Source organism: Porites lutea, chromosome 5 (assembly GCF_958299795.1).
Source record: "Porites lutea chromosome 5, jaPorLute2.1, whole genome shotgun sequence".
NCBI classification, from domain to species: domain Eukaryota; kingdom Metazoa; phylum Cnidaria; class Anthozoa; order Scleractinia; family Poritidae; genus Porites; species Porites lutea.
Genome location: NC_133205.1, coordinates 35,976,989 through 36,004,493, shown reverse-complemented (window position 1 = coordinate 36,004,493; position 27,505 = coordinate 35,976,989). Strand labels below are relative to the sequence as shown.

At 38.7% G+C, this 27,505-nt stretch overlaps 5 protein-coding genes across 5 annotated transcripts; all 5 read right to left on the bottom strand.

The window, feature by feature from the left end:
* Positions 1–1,956: 1,956 nt before the first annotated feature.
* On the bottom strand, positions 1,957–2,952 carry LOC140938311 (adrenocorticotropic hormone receptor-like). The gene has a single exon (XM_073387807.1). The coding sequence runs from the start codon at positions 2,950–2,952 to the stop codon at positions 1,957–1,959; it is 996 nt and encodes a 331-aa protein (XP_073243908.1).
* Positions 2,953–5,289: 2,337 nt separating this feature from the next.
* On the bottom strand, positions 5,290–6,868 carry LOC140938310 (uncharacterized). The gene is made up of 3 exons (XM_073387806.1): positions 6,673–6,868; positions 6,322–6,385; positions 5,290–5,915 (listed from the first exon to the last, which is right to left on the bottom strand). Exons 1-3 carry the CDS (start codon positions 6,862–6,864, stop codon positions 5,404–5,406), a joined length of 768 nt encoding a protein of 255 aa, XP_073243907.1. The 5' UTR covers positions 6,865–6,868; the 3' UTR covers positions 5,290–5,403.
* A 4,534-nt stretch (positions 6,869–11,402) lies between these two features.
* Positions 11,403–12,389, bottom strand: LOC140938309 (substance-K receptor-like). Its single transcript, XM_073387805.1, has one exon. It carries the CDS (start codon positions 12,387–12,389, stop codon positions 11,403–11,405), a length of 987 nt encoding a protein of 328 aa, XP_073243906.1.
* A 5,108-nt stretch (positions 12,390–17,497) lies between these two features.
* On the bottom strand, positions 17,498–18,448 carry LOC140938308 (melanocortin receptor 4-like). The gene has a single exon (XM_073387803.1). The coding sequence runs from the start codon at positions 18,446–18,448 to the stop codon at positions 17,498–17,500; it is 951 nt and encodes a 316-aa protein (XP_073243904.1).
* A 2,307-nt stretch (positions 18,449–20,755) lies between these two features.
* On the bottom strand, positions 20,756–26,162 carry LOC140938703 (grpE protein homolog 1, mitochondrial-like). The gene is made up of 2 exons (XM_073388204.1): positions 25,826–26,162; positions 20,756–21,273 (listed from the first exon to the last, which is right to left on the bottom strand). The coding sequence occupies exons 1-2, from the start codon at positions 26,105–26,107 to the stop codon at positions 20,851–20,853; spliced, it is 705 nt and encodes a 234-aa protein (XP_073244305.1). The 5' UTR covers positions 26,108–26,162; the 3' UTR covers positions 20,756–20,850.
* Between the last annotated feature and the right edge of the window lie 1,343 nt (positions 26,163–27,505).

Below are 27,505 nucleotides of genomic sequence, written 5' to 3'. Positions count from 1 at the left end.
TTCTTCTCATTAAAGTTTCATGCATTTATATTTTTACTTTAGTAGCGTCTGTTTGCGTCTATTGTCTGTTCATTTACCAAGCATATTTATCACTCTAGTTTCAAAATTCTTATATTGTAATTGCACACAGCGGCCGTTTGTATTTGAAACCGAAATATCGGACACAAATAATACAAAATATTATTTTCAGTTTTATTTTCAATTTTCATTCTCTTTCGTTTTCTTCGCCCTGAGGCCGATCAGCTCGCTGTTGAATATTGCTGTTGTTTCCTCTACCACGACGAACGATGCACTATTGTGGTAATCTTTGTTCCCCGCAAATGGCAATCCCTCATACGATAGGAAACTGAGACTGAACTTGAGTATCATCAGGTTTAAACTGTCTTTTTATAAGCAATCAATTTTTAATTTTCTCATTCGAACTGAGAGGTAACCTTCTCTCCGGAATAATTACTCCTACTGTGAGAATAGAGCCGGTTTTCATATGACGTCACGGCGGCCATATTGGAGTTCCAAAGCAGTCCTCTGAGAGTCGACTTCTTTTCTTACGCGAAAGATTTCTTTTGTTGCATTAAGAAACGGTCCAGATAAGAACGATAGCAACAACGGCAACGAGCATGTTGGAATGCAAAAAAGGTGCTAACTTTTCTATTGTCTGTACTTACTTCTGATTGGCTTAAACATCAAAAGTTAACAAAACTTCATAAAGCGGTACATATATTCATCCTTACTTTCCAACCGATCTTCCGCATAACAAAATCTGAATAACAAAGAAATCTTGAAGAACAAAGAAATCCTATGTGGGGAGCATGGAAAATTAAACTTTTCTTGGCTATTGTTTTCAACTCTTGTGATTGGTCAAAATCGTTTATACAAAAAAACACTCTTTCAAAGTGGAGTGTAAATACATTTTATTACGTAAACGGCCTTCATGTAGGTTTATGCATTCTCTGTGTAAAAATGAGAACATTCCTATGTGGGGAAAGCACCGTTGCCGCATAACAAAAGAAATTGCTATCCACCTTACCCGGATCATTACTTAAATTTGCATAGATGCTGGTCACGTGAGTGACAACGCTCTAAGTTTTAAATTAACAATGTTTTTCTTTTATCTTTATTATTTTCTTGATTAACTAACAAATCAGAATTAGCTATATACAGGTTTTGCAATATTGTAACATTACTCTGTTGCATTGGTCATGCAAATGAAACTTGTTTTTGTTGGTGTTGTTTTATTAGAGACCAGACATGTACCCTTAAATAATGACTCTAAACCTAAACTTTTACCAGTGTTCACCTTTATAAGTAGTTACAACACAGTGGTCAGCGTTAAGGGTTCTGATTTCCAGTGTCGCGTAATTTTTACTCGCGTGCGTGCGTGCGTAAAATTTACTTTCGCAAATAAAATGGATTTACGTGCGTTAACGTGCGTAGCCAAAAACGAGTCAGTGGAAACCAACCTTAAGTGTTGTTCATACATTAAAAAGAATGCTTGACCCTATTTCAGACCAAACAATGTTTTTTCCACTCCATTTTCCAGACCTGGCGACCCACATTCATTTTCAGACCTTAAATTACTTAGATAAGACGCCAAAAAAACGATTTCTTAAAATCCATTTTGAATTTGCATACTATCATTCTTTCTTAGTCATTTGAAATTGAAACGACAAAATACGTTCATAAACTCTCGTAGTTCCCTCGACAACCATACCCGATTCCAGACCAAAATGTGCAAAGTCCCTACCCGTTTTCCAGATCGAAACAGCGTAAAAACCATACCCTTTGAGGCGGCACATACCTAAATATATCTTATATAAGGGAGTACCTTTCCCGGGAAAGAACCTTTGGGGCAAGTGTCTAAACTAATTTTGTGGCCGATTGTAGATAGCTTGAGTGAATAAAAGAAATGCTAACCAAACTTCATTCACAGCATCATAAATAATTTTTCACCATTTCTTACTTTGAAATAGTGAAAACCCCTCCTTTTATTGAGCCGTTTAACTGAAACTCATTTACATCAGTATTTGGAAGATAAGCAGGAGTCCAAGTTTCTCGCGCGATATCAACCTTACGCAACCCAAGCAATTTAACAAACGGTTTGCGATACCTGCTACTTCTTACGCAGTATATGTAAGGGTTAATTGATGAATTGCATGTTGCCAAGGCTTGTGCTAAGTAGAAGATCCACTTGGATCTCACATCATTTTTCGATAAAAGTTTCAAACTGATTAAAAACGGAACCCAACATGCAATTGCTACTCCAAGAAGAATGATGATAGTTTTGGCCGCTTTACGTTCACTGCCACCAACAAAGCGGTTTTGCGCTTGTATCACTACATCCTCCAGTCTTTTGGCTATGTAAAATATGTAAGCGTAGATCATTCCTATTTCGGCGATGGTTAATATGAAGTACATTGCAAGATAAAACCCTGACATATATCCTCTGGTATAAATTATTCCATTAGTAACTGAAAATACCCAAATGCAGATAACAGTGATAATAGCCCGTCTCCTAGTTACAATCTGATCATATTTCAGGGGAAAGCGAATGGAAATAAGACGCTCCATAGTCACCCCAAACATGTTTGTAATTGATGCAGTGAGCGATAAATACCCAAGGAACCTTGAGAAAGATACCAAGGATAAATTAGCCTCTTGTAACTGTGCAGCCCGATATGCTTTCAATGGTTGATACGTTGTTGTGACAAGGATATCTGATAGCGACAGGCTGAAAATGAATAAGTCCGCTATGGTTCTTAAGTTCTCAAACTTGATTATGGACCATAAAACTAAGGCGTTGCCGAGAGTTCCCACAAGGCTAGCCACGCCCAGTATTGTACATATAATAACCACATGTGGATGATCAAGAACTTCAGGAGTTTGGCCTTGTGGTAAAACTGTGGGAGTTGACTTGGTTGAAGAAGAGTTCTGCAGATATGAAGTGCTTTCCATTGTGGTCTGAGGTCTCTAGACAGAGCCTAAAATCTCTACAAGAGCGGGTTCGAACAGGCAATCCTAAACAAGGAAATATCACACAATTAAACCTGAGAATTTGTTAGAGTAGGGATGTTTTGCTTTAGAAATGACAGAAATTGAAATGGTTAAAACCCAGTTTAAGGCAGACAAACTGCTTAATACAGTGGAACCAGCCAAATGACCACTCCATGATGCAGCCTCCTATTAATTCGTTGTTAAGACGAAGTTTCTGGTCCTAGCCAAAAATTCCAGTTATTATCTTTTCTCTCGCAAAGAGCTATAAATCCAACCACCCTGTTATTACCGCCAACGACCAAATCCTCAAATGCAGTCATTTTTTTCACAATTTTAGCTCTTAAATGAAGGAAACTAATACTGTTTCATTATTACGACAACAGTTCATAGACGGTGAAATATACTTCAGTCCGAAATATAACATGAATGCAGCGGCAGCTTAGACTTCTAATTTATCTTGAGCTGAGTCAAAGTTCGGTAAGATCAATAGAATATCAAAAAATTATTGCCAGTTGATAGTGGTTTGCTGTGATACACCCATATGCGATCAAGAAATTTTGGCATTCATAATGATTACTCAACCAAAAGATAACCAAAGACTTAATCCCTTTTTCCTAGTGCGTTCTTGCTGTTTTGTAAATGAGACCGGCGTGATATGGGCAGTTGATCGGAACTCAGATTATTCCGTAGCATTGTTAGCCGTCCTCAGCTTTTTTCGCAAAGATTATATTCCTCTAAAATGTTTGTCTGTAGCAGACGACAATTGTCCTAAATTGTCACATTATGACACATTTTGATGTTTCCTTTTTTAAGAAAAGTACTTTCTATACACTAATCCACGGTTTCGACCAAAAAGTGTCGTCTAAAAAAAAACGAAGATAGGCAGCATTATAGCACTCTAAAGTTGTGGTCCAGAAACGAGAAAGTTTATAATTATCAGCTCATGAAAACACGTACATTTGCATTGACAATTCAAGATACAGAAATAAGGTTTATGTTTTTGCGTCCTGCCAAATCGTCCAAGTTGAAAAATATGGTTTTCAATTTTCTGGACTATTTTCGGACTCAGATCTCAATAAATTCCGCAAAGTAACTTACCGTACTAGAGCTTCTCATTCACTGGTTTTGGCTTTGACTCTGGTCTCAGATCTTTGTACATGTGATATAAAATACCGGCTTCAAAGAAACTGGAAATGACATCACGGGCAATAAGATATTTTAATAGATGAAAAATATCATTTAATTGTAAAAAATGTCTATTTATATATTTCACTTTAATCCGGCAGGTGTGTAAATTTCTTATGTTGATTGCGTAACTTCCGCAATAATGACAGGTTGAGTCCATGATAAGATGAACCAAGCCAGTCAAAATTACAAAAAACTAGTTTTCGCATTTTCTGGGAAAGAAAAGTCTAGAATGTTGAAGAACTCTATTTGATTTTTTCTCTTTTCGCTCAGCTGTATGTCGGGGAGAGCTATAACGTTCAACTAATTGCAATGGGCGGATTTAGCAAAGACAACGCAGTATATCTAATAAGAACACCAAAGTACGCGGAAATCTTTCGGTGCTAAATTTGCCGTTCTGCCATTGGTCAAGTCGGTTTTTAGATCTGCGCTGCATTGCCGTGGCTAAATCTGCCTAATGGGTGACTTGAAAATCGCAAACTAAAAATGGAAAAAGTGGTGAACAATTACAGGCATATTGGCAAGCTACTGAGCTGCATGTTCCAGAGAAAAGAACCGCGGATACACAATACAAATCTGGTTTAATGTTCACTTAAAACTCTCATAATGTGAGTCTCGTTTGTCTTTATAGAAATAATCCATATTTTATGTACAAGACAATTACGCTTTTACTATGTGTCAGTTCGGTCGGTAACATGTAATCGGAATATTTCCCTGGCCTTTCCTCCGATCAGTCTTAAGCTATTCGTACTAGATACTGAGCAATCGATGGAAAAATTTCGAATTTCATTTTGCAACCTTCCCCCCCTCCCCCTCATTGCGAGGATAAACTAGTGATAAACCAGTATGCCAGCTGTTTTCTCAGGTTAGGACTTCAGAGAGGATAGTTGATCCGCGCTGCATCATGGGATACCGGAATAATCCCCCTTTGGACTAGAGAAGACCTTCAAGTATTTTTGAAGCGTTTCTCCAGTCTCAGCACAAGGCTCGGCTCTCTTTCTCCTTCATTAAGGAGTCTTTACGGGTGACATGGACCTCAGTGTTATTCCACCGGCAGACCTTACAGCATTATTATCAAACAAAAATCTTTTCCGTGAGCACTGACAAAGCTTTTTCAGGGACGCTTTGAATTCAGGTATTCTAAAGCAGTAGACAATCGGATTCAAAAATGAATTCGCAAATTGTGCGACGAAGATTATATGAACCCAAAAAGAAAACCTGCAATCCTCAGAAAAGTTGGCAAAAAACAATGATGATACCATATGGCAGGCAGGTAATAATTGACAAAGTGGTTACTATAAAAAGGGTCTTTGCAAGCGTTCTATTTTTCTCTTTGGACTTACAATCATTGCTTGGTATTTTACTGCGTTGCATTGAAATCCAAATAGCAAGATAGGCAACGGTGATGACCAAAACCGAGACTATGAACGTAACGGATGTATAAATGCTGTCGGCATAGCCATTTGAGGAAACAGAATCTACACGCAAGTTTAGTGAAATAACATTTGTGAGCGAAAGAAGCCAAACAAAACCAATGGAGAAGTAAAAGTATCGTGTTTTCAAAAGCCTATGACGGAATGGCCACAGCATCGCCACCATTCTTTCCAAAGAAATTAGGACCAACGATGACAGCGAGGCAACTGTTGCAGTGACGTCAACTGTTATTATTGCGTCAACTAACATCAAACTAATTTGTTTTCCTAAGAGAACTGCAATATCTGCTCCAATATAAAGAACAACTCCCATACACCGAATGCAAATATGGCGGACCTCTCGGCCGGCCCGGGTCTAGTTGAGCGAAAGCGAGGCTAGTTAGGCTTCGAGAGTTTGTTTTGACTGCGCGTCTTAGCGATTGAGTCGATCGATATGGTTTGCATCGAGCTGTTGCATGCCTGAGGGCCACCAAAAAAAAGATTTTACTCTAGCTGGAATAGCCTTTACTTTCCCGAGATCTTTTCACAAAGAAACTTAAGGATTCACGCGATTCGGCGCGGCGATGGGAAGCACTTTACAGCGAAACTGTGCTCGCTCACTTGCTTTAGATGAGAAGACTCACAAAAGTATTTGAATGAAATAATTTTCACAAGAGATGGTGCTGTTCCAAGATGTTTGCATGGTCTGTTATTCATCCAACAAAAGGTAAACATTCTCGAGAACTGGAGCATCCGCGGTGGACCGTAAGATCTTTTAGATTTCCCGCTGAAAACAGCTGCATTAAAATATAACAACAACAATAACAATCGCCTGTTAATCCTACAAGCGTGGGCTGTGAAACTATGTAAGAACCAGAAGAAAGCGACATATTTCAAGAACAGTCCTTTACCAAAGGTAAAGCACTTAAGCACGTAACAGCTCGAAGGAGACCATATTCATCGACTGAATCGCTAAGACGCGCAGTCAAAATAAAACTATCGAGGCCTCACTAGCCTCGCTTTCGCGCAACTAGACCCGGGCCGACCGAGAGATCCGCCATATTTGCATTCGGTGTATTCCAACAAAAAAATCAGCAACTGCAAGATTGATGAGCAGATAGCTTGCTCGCTTCAGTTGTTTTCGAATGCTCCAGAAAATATAAATTGTAAAGAGGTTTCCAACGAGAATTAGAAATGCCTCAGAGATGTATACAAGCATCCATGGAATATCTTTAAACAACAAATGTTCGGAATCATCTTGACTTGCATTCGTCATCTTTCTAAGGCTAAAGAATACATAGATTAGTTAGATCAATATAACTTCACATCATGACAAATTTAAGATTTATTAGGTCTCGAAATCAGTATCAAAACGCGGCTAAGTGCAAAACCTTTCTTGTGGAAAAGTGTTTTATTTGCATGAGAAAAAAAATCGTTTTTTTATGAATAATTATATAAATAACCTCGCACTTAGCCTCGACTTAAGACAGAGGCTTGGGCGATTTTGAGAATACTAGGTCATTAATAAAAGTTTCTAAAATATCTGTCCGAAAGCAATGGTGTTTGGACATAACACAATTTTATCGTTGTTTCTATCCTCAGGGGCACCCAACGACAATTTTTGGAAAATATCTGTTCGGAAGACGATTTGAGATCTAGAATTTTCGGAACAGTTTTTGTTAAATTTCTTGCTTGCCTGCCTCTCCTAGGATTTTCGAACCCCCCAAAAATGGTATAATTGCCCATTTTTAACGGATTTTTACCGTGGAAAGGTCACCTAGAATTTTTCGGGAGCCTTTTTTCTGGTTGAAATTTTCAAAAAGGTAAGTTTTGATCCCTTAATTTTCGGATCGCTAGACGAACAGATGAAAAATATGCCTATATCTACCGTTCAAATACCAAAATACATTCAACAATACTATGTTTAAGTGGTTTTGAACTATATTCTCGTTGGGTGCCCCTGTATCCTTAAAGCAAGACTTGCACGCGGATGTATTACGGGAAATGGAGAATGCAAAACATGTAAAACTAGTGCAGTTTTTTGTTTCAGTAGTTTTCGGCGAGTTCACTCAAAATTTAAACTCGTTTTTAAGAAGAAATCCCGTCTGGAAGAGGGCAGAGCGCAAGTAGTTAGCTATTGACAGGCATAAAAATTGGTTTGATATCATCGTAAAGTAAAATGTGCAATCAGTTCATAAAACTACATTTGTCTGTTTTACTCACCTACAGATGCCTGTAGCACCACAATTTCTTTAGTCTAACCTGGAGGGGACTTAGGACGGCAAGGAGCAGCTTCGGCGAGTGGTAAGGGCAGGACTGGACTGCGATGCCGGGTTGAGGCAAGCTTACCGCTCGGTCACGCTGCCCCCTCAATGAAAGGAGTTATTCTTTGAAAAAGGAAGCCAATTTGACTGATCTTACTACAAGGCGTACCATCATAACTTTCCCTGGGCGAATCACAAACACTAAGCAGCGATAGTAAACAAACTAGAAAAGGCTTGACAGCAATTTGCACAATTAGATGGATTTTAATTTCAGGGTATGACATAAACTTGGCAAAATAGCAGTTTCATTTGTCTCGCCACGGGCATTTTGTGAATTAAAAGTGCGCGGTGAAAATTAATTACGTGTATAACACAAGAAAGAGTTTTGAAAGCGTCCGTATTCCATTGCTACAAATATTTCAATCCCCTTGCCTTCACCGCGTTTGGACTCTTTATATGATTTATATCCTGAAATTTCTTTTAAATTTCCTAATATAAAACATTGGAACTTTAACGTGATGAACTCTGTCAGTTTTGAAACTGTTGAAACTCTGTAAGAGCTCCTTCTAAGTATTGATACGTTGGTGACATTCTTGGACTCATTATCTATTTAATATCGGGCCGGATGAAAGAAAAACCAGCGCATTTAGGGTGAAAACAATGGTCTTGCCTGATAACGAAGTGGCAATAACAGAACAGTCGCAAAAAGGAGTTATCTACGCGCTCCAGTCCAGACTTACATTATCTTTAGATCTCTTTAGAAGAACAAGCTGGAGTTTAAAAATCTTGACTGACTCACAGCGTAGTTCTCCATGTTTAAAGTAGCTTCAGTTTAAGCTGCAATTCTTCGAAATTTGGATTTGTGAATCACCATCCGTGAGAATTTAACATCTTGCGAAAACACTAAACGAGCTGGGCCCAGCGTGACAAAACTCATTGTAGGAGACCATCACATTCAGATCAAGGAGGGACTTAGAGAAAATTAAACAACCTAAAACCCTTATTTAGCCGCAATGAAGGGAAAATCATCAATCATGCCGACCAGAAACAATACCCTCAGAAAATCAATATGCTTGTAACGACCTCTCAGCACGAAACTAGCCTGTAAACAGACGTTTTATTTTTCTTTTCGTTCTTTTCAAAAACATCATAAATCCCCAGCGGTTTATATTTTATCACCCGCGCTCGACGGACTTTGAAGAGAAAATAGAGGGTCTGTGAACAGGCTAGCATGAAACAGGCGGCAAAAATCGCATAGTTTGCTCAGTCAAAATGTAGACCCCTCCAGAGCATAATCCACCCGTGAGAGAAAATACATGTATTCACTGGAACAAGCAGCTAGCCTGCGAACGCCGGCAGGCGTTTCTCCTCGCTCATCGCCCCTGAGGGACGTTTCGCGAAACGTCCCTCAGCGGCGATGAGCGAGGAGAAACGTCTGCCGTTCGCAGGCTAACAAGCAGCATTTTGGCACGAGATAAAAATCGTGTGTTGCCTACCGACCCGCTTTTTACACTCCATATTGCTTACACTCGCATAAGGGATTAGCACCGCGCGATATAATCTCGCGAGAAATTTGAGAAAGATTCCAACTCATTGACATTTCAACAGTTTGAAAGCGGAAATCTAATTATCTCAAACGTGCCAAAAGTGGGCGGAAGAGGGTTGTAAAAGAAATGGTTTAATACAGGCTCTCTCTCCTTTCCTTTCCCTTTTTCCCACCCCGCCAACTTTTCGCGTGCCTTTTTCTATCGCGTCTTCCCCCATTATCTGAGAGCCTGGAACAGGCTAAGTATGATGTGAACCAAAAAAAGAAAGAAATTCAGACCTAGGAGGATGTCCTTGGTCCGTTAAAATTATCAAATAGAACCACGTTTCTTTTTGCTAACTGAATATTCGTTTTCTTCTTCAGAAAAAAGCTTACATTAGCTCAATTATTACTAAAACCTGCTTGTTTCATCCTGGGATATGTACACAGCGATATGTTTAAGCGATTTGTTAGCGAATTCATATTGGCAAAAGGCCATTTCCGATTGGCCCCAAGCCTATCTTTCAAAGCGAGGCTAAGTTGGTATGAAAATGATTTTTTTTTTTTTTCATGCCAATAAAACTCATTTTTACAAGAAAGGGTTTGCACTTAGTCGCGTTTCAAAGGTGAGAGATTTTGGAACTCGGAAATGGCGTATATCACATGCTCCTAACTTTTCATAATTAACTTTACTTAGGATATGTACAATATTACATCGACAATTTTTCATAAATATCAATCAAGTTGATTAATGGAAAACAATAAAAAGATCAAAGTAAGCATGGTAAATGATTGTTAAATTAGGCTGACTAATTCTTCTAATTTGCTCTAAGAATAATACAAAGGATGTAACGAACAAATGAATGCTGCGCCGGACGGGCCAAACGAAACCACCGTTTGTGAAAGTAGTAGCCCTGAATCTTCACCATCCTCGGAGACCCATTTTTGCAGCTGGGTCGGTAGAAAGGGATTTTCATTTAAATATCATAGTAGAAAAAGCTCTCTCTGAAATTTTAAGTCCGGTTTGCGAATTGTATTTCATTATTGAAAAATTTGCGTCTCAGTGTACTGTCATGTAAGAATGTCACTTGATTATCTGTTGTTAATATCATTACTTTTTGCAATACTGTAAGTATCTATAGTCATGTAATAAAGGTTATTGTTGTTGTTGTTTTATCGCTTCCAGCATAATTGCTACCCAGCAACGTTCATTGCACAGTTGAGTGGTTGGTTATTGTCCTTAAATACCGCTTCAGAAGAGTTAAAAACTGCATAGATCACTCCCTTAGCTTAACCGGCTTTGCAATTTTAATTTTCATATACCGCGTCCTTTTCTATGGGAAAACTATTATCATCATCATCATTATCATCATCATCATCATAGCAGCTTTAAAGCTGATTTGGAGCTGCTACAGCAATACATACACAGGCTCACATCCAGGTTGACCACACCACAGAGGTCTACTTCCCCTGCTTTCTACGAACAGCAGTGCCAGTTTTTTTAACGTCCCACAGGAATCAATCAGAACAGTGAAGGAGTGTGTGAGGGGGATCAACGGTTTTTCTTCCTTGCCCGAGAGGACTAAACTATTTACAGATGTTATAACAAAGGCAGCACATTCTCCTCAGTTATCTTGATACCCTGTGTGTTGTTCCGGTCCGGGCGTTTGAACCCGCGACCTCCTGCTCTGCAGACGAGAGTTTATTCATGTCAGCTAACTAGGCGGCTGTTAGACAAAAGATAAACAATGACGCCACGATGAATAGGTAGAACCACACTGAGGCCTCACGGTATTCATCATGCGGCTGATGAAGAAATAACAAAAAGAAAGGCAAGAATAACATGAAGAAAATTGATGTCTGAAAGATAAGGATCAAACACCCTTACTGAATTTTTTTTTAGAAAAAGAAGGAAATAGACTATCGATCCCTAGTTTCATAAGCAGTTATTTTAAGTTCAACCAAAAGCAAATGGTCTTGGAGCCGACAGGTTCTCCTCAGAAGCTTGGAACTGAAAATGTAAATCTAGTTACGATTATTAGCCTCCGTGAACTCCACGGACCTCAGTGTTATTCCACTGGTAGGAGATAAAGAATGATTTTTAATCGATAGAGAATTCTTATTAAACGGTGTAGAATTCGTATGGAAACTGCTCCCACCCGAGCAGTGACAACAAAATAGCTTTTTCAGGGAAGCTTTAAACTCGGGCATCCTGAAGCAGTAGATGACTGGATTCAGAAGTGAATTCGCATATTGTACCACCATAATAATTTGCACTCTAAAAGAAAAGAAATCCTCAGAAAATTCTTTCAAAGTGACGATAATACCGTATGGCAAGGAAGTCATAATTGACAAGGCGGTTACTATGAAAAGTGTCTTGGCCAGCTTGCTGCTTTGTCTCATTGATCTACGATCGTTGCTTGGTATTGCATTGCGCCGTACTGAAATCCAAATGGCAAGATAGGAAACTGTAATGACTACAAGAGACGTTACGAATGTTACTGATGTAAAGACGCTGTAAGAATCGTCATACGTGATATCATTGTAGAGGCGTAGATTTGAAAGTACATTTGCGGCGGAAAGAAACCAAACAAAGCCAATAGAAACATAGAAGTATCGTGTTTTTATAAGCCTATGACGAAGTGGCCATAAAATAGCGAGCATTCTTTCCAAAGAAATTAAGACCAACGACGACAGTGAAGCAACTGTTGCGCTGATATCGAGTGCTACGACTGCTTCACCAAAAGTTAAGCTGACGTCTTTTTCAAACATAATTGTTACATCTACACTTATGAAAAGAGTGAGTACCATCCCCACAAAAGCATCGGCAACTGCAAGATTGATGAGCAAATAACTTGTACGCTTCAACCGCTTCCGGATGCGAAAAAAGATGTAAATCGTTAAGGAGTTTCCAGTGAGGATAAGAAGAGCTTCACAAATATAGACAACCATCCAATGAACATCTTTAAACAACCAAAAAGGTAAACCATAATCGAGGCTTGTGTTGTTCATCTTTCTAGGCCTATTTAAGGAAATTTTAAAAAATGTCGATACATGACTGACATTTAGAATAAGTCTTATGAGTTGACTTAGAATCAGATAATGATTACAGGCCTGCTTCGCTGTGCAGACTCCTTTAAAGCAAGTAGTTGACATTTTGTGACATACAGTTTATTCAGTGAAATTACCAATTTAAAGGGTTATGTTGGCTTTGTTATGTATACGTCTCAACCAATTCACAATCCGGCCAGACGCCTAGTAAATAGGTTTTTACTAGGCCCGGTTTAGTCGACTTGTAGACCCTACTCAGCGATACAAAGTTTGACTACGGAGTGCTTTGGAGTGACCCGAGAGGAGAGACTGCGAATGGAAAGATTCTTTAGAATCTAAAAATTCTATCACTTTCATACATTAAGTGTCGAAACAAGCAGTTATCATCTTGTTGCGGCATCTTCGCTCGCCGTATAAAACCGGTATAGAAACTGCTGACACCGGTCCTCTGATGACGTACCTTATTTATCGGTTAGGTTCGGCACATTATTTGGAGTGGCGTAAAGCCACTTACTATCTCCTCTTAACGTTTTAATCCGACCTGTATCTTGACATTCGGTATTTCAAAGAAAGATAAGCACTCAGAGTGACAGGTTCGTTTGGCATCGGCTGGCCTGTGTTTAACTAGAAGAACATCTGAACTTTAAGCTAACTTGAAAGAAATGTATATCTTTCTAAAGATGCTAATTAAATATTGATACTCCCTTCAAAATGCAATCTACTTCTGTCTCGGTATTAAATGGAAATATATGAAATGACTCATATTTCGATCATCTTATATTGTCTTACTATAATAAAACTACACAGAAACAATAAAAGTATTGTATCGAATACAACGCATGGCAGAACACTTAAAGGCACGCCATCACTTACAAATTTGATTGCTTCTCACGTAAATTGCTCTTTAATTTTACCACGGAATTGATGGCAATAACATTGAATTCTAGGCTTTTTCTGGTATATCTGCTCACGGAAAACAAGATCATTTAGATCGGCAACTTATTAACAATATTTCCCGATAAGGTCTCAGTAATCTCAATAAAATATTTATATCCCTTTAAACAAAAGATGTTTTTGTTCCATTTGAAACTAATTTTTACCAGAAAATGGTTTTCTTTTTCAATTTCCTTGGTTAGACAGGAAACAATTAATAAAAGCGAAACTGTCTTCTCTGCAAAATTCGACCATTCTTTCTTGGCATTTCACGGAAAGGAAAAAGTCCACGTTTACGGAATCAGAATAAGTGATTAAAAACCTCAAATTAGAATTTTTCAGTGTTGATATTAATTTAAAATGCTTGGCAAATCCTACGTTTCCAGCAAATATTCTCATATGGACTTAGCTGAGGTTTATGGCGTGCTCCTGCTGAAATAGTATTCATGAAGGGTCTCTTTTTGAAGAACCAAAAAACCTAATTAAAACTTTCAATTTAGTTAGTGATATTCTTTTGTAATCAAGAAAACACCCCGGGTCCCTTAATGTCCTTAATCATAACTATAGCTAAATTCTCAAATCTGATTGGCTATCAACTGTCCTGATTTCAGCACTAATAGGACAGTGTAATAGGACAGTACGTGTCATGCCTAAGTAATTGGACACTACGCGCCATCGCACGCTAACAAAACTCTCGGAATTTTGAATTTCTTGTGTTTTAATTTCAAAAAACCTAAACTATCACAAATTTTGTTATAGTAATGATTAATTGGTAACAGAACCTCGTGTTGTCGAATATGGTAAATAATCATACTCGTGATTAAACAAATCGGTCTCCCGCTACCAGGCTAATGGGTCGTCCAATTTTGTTAATCACTCGTATGATTAGTAATGGTACGAGTGATTAACAAAATCTGACGACCGCGTAGCGGGAGTCCGATTTGTTTAATCACGAGTATGATTACAGACCGAATTGGACGACACGAAGTTCTGTTACCAACTAATCATAACTTTAACAAAATTTGTGATATAACAGGCATTTTTCTAAATCAAAACACAAGAAATTGGAAATTTTGTTTTGCTAGCAGTGAAAAAAAAGCCATTTAAGCATGACGCTTACTGTCCTATCAAACTGTTCAATTAAGGCTGAAATCAGGGCAGATGATAGCCAATCAGATTTAACAATTTTGTTCTAGTTATGATTACAGACCGAATTGGACTCCACTCAGTCCTATTACCATTATTGATTCTTACAAAAATAATCGAAGACTTAGCGGTCGCTTACGGGAGTCGGTCGCTAACAATAGAACCACAAGCGGGTCTCTTCCGAGACTCGTTTACCACATGAAAGATAATTTCAATTATCACATGCACTAGAATCTCTAACTTACTATGTGTAGTTCCATATTGTCACTGAATGTACTTCGTATACTGTGAGCAGCAAAGTACATACAACGAAAAGTGCTCGCGGTCACTAACAGGAGGTGGCCATTTACGAGAGATTTTTAGGGCTCATAGCGTCCGATCGATAGTATTTAGGAATAAGGTCTAGGCCTATAGGCCAAACGTTGGACTTTTCATGAGACGAACCAAACTTGCTTAGTTGAGTTCATGAAAAGTTCGACATCTGGCTCAGTTAAGTTCGTCTGAATGAGTTTGGATCATCCCACAAGTTCCATCCGTCTGAAGATCGTCTCCGGGACAAGCGTCGATCTTCACATGCGACGAACTAACCTGAATAAATTAAATATCTGAGGCCCGGGTTGCTCGAAGCATGGTTAGTGCTAACCAGCGTTAAATACCATGGAAACCTATACATTTTGATACCTCTTAACCAACGGTTAAACTAACCAGGCTTCGAGCAACCTGCCCTGTATGATAATGTATATTTAGCCTCGTTCGGGAGAAAATTTTTTAAAATTGCCTTTTTAACTGATGCAGTTGATTGGTTCCACGCGTCCTAAGTTCGACATGTGACCCAACAGTCGATCTTAACTTAGTATAGTCTGGTTCGTCCGGCATTTAAATTTCGACTTTTGGCCTAGGCCGAAGGTATACGCAAAAGTTTTGTTACAAATCTCTTGTACCGTGATTTTTGTACTATTCAATCGCCACATGCATCGGAATATTTTATTTCGATTAGATTTCTTGATATTGCGCTGCAATGAATACCAAATCAAGTCCTTCAAGGGTATATTCTTATTCCAAAATACGCGCAGAGGAAAGAGATTTTTCTAGATAGTTAAAGGTTCTTTTATTTTCAGGTAGTTATTCGATCGCAATTTAAGCTATGAAGGAGATATAGTTGTTGACTACAAAACATAAATAAATAAATAAACTTAAAATTCGGTCCTTGAATATCCAGTTACTGTTAGTATTTATTCACAACTGTACATTTCAAACCTTCATTATGCAAAGTTCGTCATGAAGCATACAATTATTACAGTTTGTAATTTATATAAACCCGCTTTTTTGTCGAACTTACAGAACTAGTTTTACTTACTTTATGTTACAGTTTGGTACAGTATTTTCTTGTAATATAAATTAGCAATTTCAAAGTCGAACTCCGATCCCAGGTTAAAATGTTTATCATAATTTAACTGTATCCTACATATAAGAATCTGCTTGATCTTGCTAAGCTAACCAGGTTCCTATTTTGGGGTTTTAAAGAGGCAAATTTCTGCCAGCAGGTTCTTAAACCACTAGGTTCTTACGTGCGGGGTTTTTACTGTAATAGGCCATTTCTGGTTCCCACGGACTTCTGTATCAAAACGAGGTTAAGTGCTCAGCCTTTGATATGGAGATGATTTTTCATTCTCATGCAAATAAAACTCATTTTCACTAGAAAGGTTGTACACTCGGCCTCATTTTGAAAGTGAGGGTTTTGGAACTCCGCGGAAGTGGCCTTTTGTTGTTGTTATACCATTGAATATAAGGCTACTCTGAGTGGTGGCTGTAAATCAACATTTTACAGAGGTCGCGTAGTGCAAACGTTTTGAAATTCTAATGAGCTTTACTACAGAGCAAACCTATATCAGAAGCCCTGCCTATATATTGCAGAAAGTTGGCATAGCCGATGTATTATCTCTCAGGAGGTTATATATCTGATGAAACTAACAGTGCGCTACTTGAAGCGGGGCACTCGAAAGAAGATTATCCAATCACAGCGTTTTTTGGAAACAAAAGATTCTCAAGTTTTCTGCATGCCAACCGATAAAATTCAAGTATCAACAAAGAACCGTTGAAAACTTTAAAACAGTTTAAACTTACCTGACCTATCAGGAAACAGCCCTCAAATCTAAGAATCTCATTGGCCCGTTTGCAAAATGTTTTGTTTTCAAAAAACGGTGATTGGATAATCAGTCTTCTTCCAGACGCAGCAGGATCGCTTTTACTTTATTTTGCAGCATGCATGATGGCATCACATGCAAACGAAGGACACGGTTTCGTTTATTTTGGCATTGCAGAAGCAAAAAGCTGCAAAACAAGCACTTGTACGTCACGGAAATTTCTATGTCAATAGATCCGAACTAGTATTGTATAGGCTGTCTTCCTCTCACTTAGGGGCAAAGATGTGGAATGAGATACTTCGTCATCCAACATCTTCCAAAGAATAGCAAAATACCTTTCTATATTTTGAAAAACAAAAAAGATGACTACCTTGATGCGCTCATGCACGCTGATGGAAAAAGTAAAATCAGCCGAAAAATATGAATCATAAATTTTACTTTTTTTAATCGGTTCCTCACTCTTAACTAACAGTTAGCTATTTTTCTATATTACGTCTTTTTCCTCTGATTTTCGTTTTTGTTCGTTTACTTAAAATTGAAAACCTTCATATGTGCGAACTTTAAACTACTGATTACAATTCGCTTTTATGACGTTTTTAGTTACATATTGTGTTAAGTTTTTATGCCCTTATTAAACCCACTACTTTAAACTTGCCGAGTGAGCCTGAATATCGTAACTAGTTTATGCGCATGAACTACGCACCTCAAATATTAGCTTTACTTGCTACGGACAGTGTAAGATATGTAATTGCTAGTAAAGTTTTGTTGTTGTTGAGAACACTAACCTTCAAGCTAGACCTTTAAAATAAACTGCTTAAGAAACAATGCAACAATGCCAGTACTATTCTAAAGAATTTCGACTGTAGTCTTAATAGATTTCAAACTGGCTGCATTGCTGGACGATTGGTAACTTTTCTCGATTGCAAACTTATTCCGTGAGCCTGGACAAGTACAGTGACAAAATATTTTTTTCAGAGAAGCTTTAAAGGCTGGCATTCTGAAGCTATACACAATTGGATTCAGAAACGAATTGGCATACATCACCACTAAAGTGAATTGAACTCTGAAAGAATACAAGTTCTCGAGAAAGTCGTCGTTGAAAGCAATGGTGATGCCATATGGTAAACAAGTCATCAGTGACAAGGCGGTTACAACGAAAAGAGTGTTGGCAAGCCTTTTGTTTTGTCTCATGTTGCTTGATTTCTCGCGGCTCGACGGCATCCGATTGCGTAGCGTTGACTGCATCCAAATGGCAGAATAGGCTGCAGAAATGACCATGACTGCAATGATGAATGACGCAGCGGTGAAAATGTTGTAGCCTGTGCGAGAAGAAAGCGTTGAGACACCATTTGAACTTGAAATAAGCCAAACCACACCAATGGAGACATAGAAGTATCGTGTCTTTAAAAGCCTATGGCGGAAAGGCCACAAAATAGCGAACATTCTTTCCAAAGAAATTAAGGCCAACGACGTTACGGAAGACAGTGTTGCGCTGAGGTCTATTATAATCAGGGTTATCTCCAAACTGTCGGGAATATTTCTCTTTAAAGTCCTTGCAATATCAGTGCCAATAAACATAGAAAGCCCGATCCCCACAAAAAAGTCCGCTACGGCAAGATTGATGAGTAGGTAACTTGTTCGCTTAAGTCTCTTGCGCATGCTCCAGAAGATTAAAATGGTCATGACATTTTCTGTAAGAATTAGCACTGCTTCACAGATGAAGACAATCATCCATGAAACTTCTTTAAACAGGAGAAAAAAATCAGAGCTATCTTGGGTCATGGTTGCGTTCTCCATCTTGTCTCTGTGCTGCTTAGATTTGACGAACACTTGTCACAGTACCGAACAGGTGGATGGGTTATTCCTATAATTAGAGATTTCCTAGGGTGTTCTTGGCAGAGATTCTATGTATTTGTCATATCAGGGGAGCGAGGGTTGCGCACCCATAGACCGGGTTCAAATCCCAAAACGACGCCATTGTTTATGTCGGTTGAGTTTTTTTTTAGTTTTGTGGGTTTTTTCTTCGGGTACTCCGGTTTCTCCCTCTCCTAAAAAACCAACACTTCCAAATTCCAATTCCTCTAGAACGCACGGACATATTTAAGTGCTTTTAAATGCTTCGTGGGTAATTCCATTTTTTGTACAATTTACATTCAATTCAAAATCTGATAAAGTTCGTTAAATTTAAAGATAAGGCTGGCAACGCAATAGCTTCACTTTTTTCGCCATGGGTATTTTGGACGGCTTTGTGAAACAATGATTTGATATAACAGAGCTCTAGCCGGATTTTTGAAGACGTTTTTTACCGCCAAATAGACCTCTTCCCCAAAACAGTTTTTTTCGGCCAAAACTATCTCCAAAGTAGCCATTATAAAAGCTAAGAGTGCACCAGTGCTTTTTTCTTTTTTACTCCTTTCTTCCTGACTCTTTCTTTTTCTCCTTTTTTCCCTTTGCTGGTATGATTTTCGAGTTCAGTTATCGGGGGTAAAAAAACCGCCTTTCGGCCTTTCTCACTCAAATGGCTTCAAATTTCCGTAGGATCGTTTTCAAAAATCGGCTAGAGACATATTATGCAAAAAGCACCCTACTTTCTTCGCTCTTGTGTTAACCCTGCAGGTGCCTCCACTGGTAGTAGGTGCCGTGGAAGGCATAACGAATGCAATTTTCGCTGACAATCACTTAATATCTAAATTGGCAGCCAGCTTTGTTGGTGGCAAAAAGAGGCAATCTATTCTATTTTGTATGGAAACACATATTCGCATAAATGGGTCAGTAATATGCTTTACCGAGGTAAATTGTTCCATTTAATGCCTTTTTTATACTTAAAAAGCACACCATGTCTTTATTTAACTTATATTTCTTGTAGGTTTTTGTAAGCGATATCTGATTTGTTTCCCAGTTGGCAAAGGCCCCTTTCCTTGGACCACATACCACTTTACTGTACATAGTAAAAAGCAATTAAAATTCACGTAACTTATTCTATTATTAAAGCCTACTTTTCTAAACTGCTAAAATAAGTTTTCAATTAATTAAATGAAACTGGATCATGTTTAAGGTGTAACTTTTTGGGGCATCGAAAAAAGCATAAACTGAAAAAAAGCCTATCTATATGATTTCTCCCTTTTGCCGTTGTGATGAACCTAATTTCCAGGCGGAAATCCTTTCTTTTTGGAGTTTGCTCGCTAAATAACAGCCTGATTCAAAGCGTTCACACAGTTGGAGTAAACCTTACACAGTTTCCTGTGATGAAAGGGTGTTTCAACAGCCGCCATATTGGAGAAAGAGTAGACCCTGGGGACGAGGTCAGCCCAATAACTGACTAACTAGATAGCGAGGATACAAAAAAGGCACTCGATAAATGTCAATTGCGTTGTGTTGGGGAACGACAAGACCCTATCTTCGCATATCTGAGAACTCAACACTGCCAAAAACAGCTAAGTTTCCACGCCGCTAGCTATTATGACAGAGGATCGCAAAGAAATGTACCAAAAAGCGTCATAAACGTGCAGAGTTATGTTTTTCTTATCCAACCCTTTTTTATGGTCAAGCTTGTTGCTAACGCTCCGCACTCACTTTCAGTCCGCGAGTAGCAAGTCTCAGTCACTTGTCTCACTCACAAAAAAACAACGGCCCGGGTTGGGGGGTGTACTCCCAGCAATTCGTGGGGGGAGGGGGGGTGCCTCCCAGTTCTCCAAATCCTAACCCTTTTTCAGACCAAAACTAGTTGCTTTTCACACCCGTTTTCAGACCTGGCTTCTGAAAATTGTACTCGGTTTGCCAACCCCAGAGTGAAACCAGTATACATGTACTGTATAAGCATTTTAAGCAGTATTTGACACTGAACGGTCTTATTCATTTACAGCTGAAAAGGAAAATTACCTTCGTGGTTCCCTTGAAAACCATATCATATTTCATTCCATAATGAGCAAAGTTTATACCCTTTTTCCGGCTAATACGGCTCAAAAGCAGACCCTTTGGGGCAGCAAATGCATCACAGATGTACCTACATAGCTATGGGAGTAATCCCCAAGAACAATCAGAACAAACAAACCACGCATAGAGCGAAGGATCAAAGAAATGGGAACTAATTTTTGTGTATATTTAAATGCATATCAGCGCACAACAATCTTATACATGTACATTGTGGATGTAGAAACTATAATAAAGATCGTTACAAATTCTACTAAATACACATAGTTCTATTCTTTGACCACACCTACAAGTGCTGGTCGCAGTGTCCTTCCATGAAGTTTGTACCCAACTTTTTCCACAACAGCAACAGTACCTGCCTTTTTATCAGGAAATGGAACCTGAAATAGTGCTTCGTGACTGTAAGGATCAAATTTCTCATCTATCGGGTTGATTTTCTCAAGACCATTCTTCTTGAAAACCTTCTGTAATTGTACTTCTGTCATCAAAAGTCCCTCATATAAATTCTTCAAAGTAGTGTTCTTTTCAACCTCATCCTTTGGTACAGTTTCTGTTGCCTTTCCCAAAATATCTGCAACTTCAAGCAAATCCTTCGAGAAGCTCTGAATTCCAAACAACTTAGCCTCATCAATTTGCTTCCTGCTGCGGGTCAGTATGTTCTCATTGTCAGCTAGGGAGCGTTTGTACTTGTCCTACCAAGCAGAAAATGGATTTCAACAAATTGTTGCTAAACGTACTGCTAAAAAATTTATGAAACGTAAAGCCTCCAATATCATAACTGACAAATTACTCCTTAATTTTGGCGGAAAATCAGTCGGCGTTAATTTATTATTTCATATGGCAACATTCCATACTTCTCATAACCAAGATGGCATCATGAATCAAGATAACAGGGCTTTAAAAGATGTTTTGAAAAAGCTACACAAATGAAAGAACAGATCAAGAAAAATTCTATCAGGTATTTTGTCCAAAAATTCCGAACTCTTTAAGCCAAAATTTAAGCTCTGATCTTTTCAGGGTATGGAGTTCTCGATATGATAAATCCTGGAAAACATGTCAAAAACCCGCGATTGTGAGCTTAATTAGTCACCCATGATATCAATGGGTAGTCAAATGGTATACTGGTGAAATTAAGGAATAATTTCACTTACAAGTGTTTTGAACACATACATGTATGAAATTATTCCCTAATTTCACTCATCACCACTTGATTACACATACTAATAATTTCATGCTTGTCTATGCCACAACACTAAATAGTACATTTGGTGGGAAGGAATACACTGTGAATATATATCATAATATCTTTATAGGAAGAAGGTATAATGACACAATATGCTGTATTACATGAAGTGAAAAATGCTTTTACGCTGACCGCTGACCAAGTTCTTGTCAAATGGCAAATCAGTGTTTAAATGATTTTTTTTTTTTTGAGGGAGAGGGGTTGAGGCTCTAGATGCCTAACGGGAGTCCTGTGTCTGTGGGTTCCCCTGTAATATAATCAGGCTGAGAAATGATTGATCCACAACAGAAGCTTGAGGCACATCACACTTCAGTTTGGAAGATTTTAACAAGGAATAATATTTTAATCCAGAAAACCCATAAACCCTATTAGCTTCCTTTCCCATCCATTCAAAAAACTAAGTCAAGCTTTACTTAGATGGGCAACTAGGCAAAAAAAAGTTGGTATACTGCAATGTTTGGTTTTATATTGATTTACTGTCATGTACATGTCGTTATTTTTCTTTTTTTAAGGGGCTACTATGTCACCCTATTCGCAATCTTTTTAAAAATAGCTTAAACTTGTCTTGGCATCACTTGAATTCCAAAAATAATGGCCCATTTTTGTTATTTAAGACTATAATTAGGCATTGAGAACTGTTCCTGTAGTCTCTTACAGTAGATCAAGGTCAAGGATGAACATGGATTGAAACTTTGTCAGGCCTTAATGCTACATGTTTGAGTGTATGCCTGCAAATTAACTTAACACCCATAATTATTATGGTTAGTACTCCCTGATGAAATTTGTTTGACATCTTCTTTACACCCTAAAAAGAGCATTTTGTGCATGGATACAGGAACAAAGTGATGACCTCAGCACAGATTTGACCTAAAACAGCAATACATGTATCCTCATGCATTACGTAGCCTGTTAAATGAGCTGGAGAATAGTGAGTTTATGCAACAGGATGGCAGGAAGAAGAGGACGGCAAATTGCTTGTGCGTGACGAACGTGACAAGGCTATAACTTGGGTGTTTTGTCGTGATCTTGACTAACATCAATGTTTTCTGGTCTTTTACAAAAAGATCTGTTTAAAAGAAAGGGAAGTTTGACGAAAAGTTATTTCAAGCAAAATTATTGTCACGCTTATCACACAAGGTACTTCTTTCCTCTCCCGTCCCGTCGCGTAAGTTCACTATTAACCGTGTAACTGTTGTTACAATGTTGAAATCAGTAAAAGACAATCATGTATCTAAGAAGTGCCAAATCAAGAAGTTGACAATGCCAGGTTATGTTCTTCAACAAAGGTTATTCCATGGAAATACCTAGTTTTCTATACCTGTGTGAGGCTGCAGGGTGGTTTAAAACTTAGTGGTTTATATTCCTTAATAAATTATGATAGACAGGTACACTCAATATAACTTTGCCACCAAAGGCTTCGAAGACAAAAGCAATAATGACAAATGAAATCTTTGGAGAAAGGCCTCTTGACAGACATTTTAACAGAAAATGCTGACAGTGTTAACACACCTTCATCCACATTTTCTATGTACATGAAACCTGTAAATTTTTTTTAACCCTGCATAGCCCATATTTAAAACACGATCTGAAGTCCAAGTCTTGTGCCCTGTTTGCACAAACAAGATTTCCTTGAATCAGTTTTTCCTCGTCAAGTAAAACTTGCTTGTAAGGTAAGCCACGGTTTAAACTGCTTGGTCTATACTTTGTCCACAGTCTGTGTTTTATGATGACTACTTTCTTTACCAAACCCCCATCACCATTAATGAGACCCTTTTAGGGTAAAATTCCGACAAGCGACATGGCCTTGAAACAGCGAGGTAAGACCAGATGATATGGTGACAAACGACATAAAGATGGTGTAAATACTGATGGGGATATGGCCTGGTCCTCAACCTGTGAAATGACCATACTACGGACATACATACCACACCAAACCCCTCTAGAGGGCCTCATTAATGACAATCAGAAGGAGGATAATCAAACTGCATGCTTAAAATCCTCCGCTCAGTACCGGTTGTTTTGATACAAATCAATTCATTTGACTTATAAACGGTTCACATAGTTGGCTTATAGAATGAAGAGTACATGTATTAAGCGTGAGTTCGTATCGAAATGACTGGTTTCCAATCCACTGATACCACGTCTACTTACTTACGCCAAGAATCATCCCAAGCTCTCCTAAAAAAATCTTTCCACACGACCTGATCAAGCATTGCATCTCTTATCTCTTTGGCATTGTCCAGTCCAGTGTCAGCCTTGATGGTGTCAATGTATGTAGTTCTAGGAGGGGGGCGTAAGGGGGGTACGAATACCGCAATACCGCACATGGTAGCGCGAGAATACCGCAATACCGCATCAAAAATTAGCCAAATACCAAAACCGCAGTTAAAAATTAATGGGAAAAAGTTGACTTTGTCAATACTACAAATCCTCCGTTCAAATAGAAGGTGAACACTTCTATGTCAGTGTTTCCAAGTCAAGATGCGTCGAAGTCAAGCGTGCGATAAACATAAGATCATCGCACTCGTTTAATTTTGTTCATTACATGTATACGTTTACGTAAGGGACGGACCATTAGAAAACTTATCGGGGGGGGGGGGGGTGGGGGCGAAGTACACAAAAATATTTGTGCAAGGGAAAATTAAACTTAAAAAAAATTCATGCATGTCAATTATCCTAAAAAATATTCATGCTATGGCCTAAAAAACATTCATACAAGGAATTTGATAACAAAAAAAAATTCCTGCGGCTCGAAAATTCCCCTCCCCCCCTAACTTTTCTAATGGTCCGTCCCTAAATGAAACAACAGGGGTACTTGGGTTAATTTTTGCTGGGTATGTGTCGCTGGCCTCTCAGAGCCCCTACCCCATTATAGTTCATTCTGTGGCCAAATATACAGATTATAGATCCATCTTAGTCACTTTTGGACAAATATTTATTGTTCGCGATCCCAGCTTAGTCACTTTCTCTTCTTATGATTTGACCATTTTACTTTTCATCTACACTTTACTTTTCATCTACAGTACAAACATTCCGGTACGTTTGCTAACCGTAAATCCCCCCGGGCTGCCATGCTACGTAGGCTAAGCACACACGAATACTTATACATTCCGTATATTCTTGCATGCACAACGAGAAGGACGAGGAGTAATTTTTAGACCACACCTTCTTCATAGATCATCTTTTGACACTGCACAATTTATAACGACCTCACTGACCTCACTATTTGTTGGCATATATGACTGATCACCCAGTTGACCCTCTGGATAGCTCGCCATTGTTTCGCGACTGGCACGAAAGTGGCGGTAAGATTGGTAAGGAGGTTATTAACCGAGCTGACTATTCCCACAAGGTCCATGAGGTCATAAATAATGCGACATGTTTACGTATCATTGGATAAAAAAGTTAATGTCGTTAATCATATCAAGTACTAACTGAAATTACAAGCCATACGATTTGTCTGGACTGTTTGCGCAGTATACGATCCCCGACTGTGCACTATAGGAAGACACGCGGGTCACGCAGGCTAGCTAGGGAGACCTTTTAGGATTTGTATCCTCTTGTCATGAAAAAGAAGCAGATCACCGAGACACAACGATTTTTTCACCGACTACCGCGACATAAAATTTAAACTCACCGCACACCGCTTGGACTCTGAAAACCGCAATACCGTACTTTGAAACAAAAATTAGCGCAGCACCGCACAAAAATAACCCAATACCGCAAACCCTTACGCCCCTCTCTTCTAGGTTTACTTCGATTTGGGTGACAATGTTGCGGTTTCCCAAAGAAGCACTTTTGAGGACGTCTTTTCATTGCGAAGAAATTAATCGGTCTAAGGACTATCAGCGAGTAACATCCTTCACTCTTAAAATTCCATAATAAGATTTAAAGTGAAAATTTTATTTTATTTTACCGATTCAAGCTTTAAAAGTTTTTATGATGTAACATGCATGTATATTGGCAAATCCATATCAAATATCACATCTTATATAACATACCTGAAGATCTTTCAATAACTCTTCCTTTTCTGTTAAAAGACGGTCGTGTTCACTTTCTTTCGATTCCTTCGCCGGTTCATCAGCCTTCTTCTGTGGATCAGATGCTTGCTGATCTTGCTGATTAGTAGTTTGTTCGGAAGAATTTGAGTCAGGGGTCGTCTGCGCTGTATAACATCTGAACTGTAGACCCATCAAACGTGACAGTTGAACTGGATTTAGTTGTCTGTATTTCTCTGGATGTACAGCTGCATTTTTAACAGCAGCTAAGGCAGATCTCAGCATCTCTTTTTTCGAATGAAAAATGACAAAAACACCTTTACACCAGTTGGATAAGATGGATCAAACCAAGAAGTAAAAAAATTGCATCACTTCACGTGCGATTTGTCACCAGCTGTGTAACCGCCCCATTCTTGTTCCTATTTTGAAAAGTCACAGGGCACCTAACCTGAGATCAGGCTCTATGTTCGTTTCGCTTTGAAAATTACATTCCGGCGGGCATGGCGAAGCGCTGGCCGCTAGAAAGAATGTATGAGAACCGCTAAAATTGGGCCTGATCTCAGGTTACAGGGCACCCTGGTTTTTCGAAAGTCCCAACAACTTTTCGGGCCCAAAAAAATGTTTTATTTTTGCCTTATCAAAGTTTCAGTAATTTTGAAAATGATTTCATGTAACTATCAGTTAATGAAGCAAAATTGGCCAGGTTGTGAGCTAGGAACTGTGGTACTATTTAACTGGTTTTGACTTCAAAATTTGCTTTTGCACCCGAAAAGTTACAAGATAGCAAGCATCCCTGCTCACGCAGATTCTCCTCTATCAGAGTTTCCTTTCCGGTGTGGTTTTAGTAGGAACGGAGTCGGCAAGTTGGCCGCAGCTCAAGGCCTCTTTCTGATATTAGTCCGCCACTCCTTTCTTAATGCCGGCGGACCGGGTTGTTCAAAGCTGGATAGAAACCAATCCAGGGTTAATGCAAAAATTTGAATTCCGCTATTAAAGCTTAAAAAAAATTCGGCTTAATTCTTTTTGCCTACAATTTGATGATTGGATGCTAAAAGAGAATGGAGAAAATCATCGGAGAAAATGCTTTTGAGCAAGGAAAAGAAACTTGGATTAAAATTTAACCCCGGGTTAGCACTAATCGTCCTTGAACAACTGGGCCCCCAGTGTTCTATCCCAGGGGACTACTTCCTATAATAATGTATCATTATGCGGGGAAGCTCTGCCAGCTAGAAAGGGGTACCTTCTTCAGGCTTCAAGTACATCAAAGGGTAGGGAATTCAGGAGTTGAAGTGTATGAAAGGGTGAAATAAGCATTAAAAAGACATTAATTGAAATGTTTTGAAGACATAAATGACAGAAGTAACTACGAGTTTGTAACAAATAAGCAAGTAAGTTTGTCCTTCTTGCCATTTACAATGTTCATTCGGTATATTTTGGCAGGTTTTCATTTTTCCCCGGGATAGCACCATTAGACTGAAAAAATTTATTTAACTTTGCTAGTTCTTCCCCAAAAACATCACAAAAACAGTCTTTTAAAGAGAAGTTGCCACTTGTTTGGTACTACAAGTAAGTCAAAACACCGGCTGGCTCGGCTACTATGGCTACTAGGCCTACTATACTCACTATCTGTCACGCAATACCATGGATAGTGAGTGCGTCAGTCACTCAGCCTACAGGATTCGT

Bases quoted from the DNA above. Each gene is read 5' to 3' on its own strand.
- LOC140938309 (XM_073387805.1), bottom strand. From the start codon at position 12,389: ATGAACAACACAAGCCTCGATTATGGTTTACCTTTTTGGTTGTTTAAA.
- LOC140938308 (XM_073387803.1), bottom strand. From the start codon at position 18,448: ATGGAGAACGCAACCATGACCCAAGATAGCTCTGATTTTTTTCTCCTG.
- LOC140938703 (XM_073388204.1), bottom strand. From the start codon at position 26,107: ATGCTGAGATCTGCCTTAGCTGCTGTTAAAAATGCAGCTGTACATCCA. The intron at 21,274-25,825 runs GTATGTTATATA...TCTGCTTGGTAG, and splicing joins AGTTATTGAAAGATCTTCAG to GACAAGTACAAACGCTCCCT.
- LOC140938310 (XM_073387806.1), bottom strand. From the start codon at position 6,864: ATGACGAATGCAAGTCAAGATGATTCCGAACATTTGTTGTTTAAAGAT. The intron at 6,386-6,672 runs GTTGGAATACAC...ATTTTAATGCAG, and splicing joins TTGCAGTTGCTGATTTTTTT to CTGTTTTCAGCGGGAAATCT. The intron at 5,916-6,321 runs GTTTACCTTTTG...GGTGTATGGGAG, and splicing joins ATGCTCCAGTTCTCGAGAAT to TTGTTCTTTATATTGGAGCA.
- LOC140938311 (XM_073387807.1), bottom strand. From the start codon at position 2,952: ATGGAAAGCACTTCATATCTGCAGAACTCTTCTTCAACCAAGTCAACT.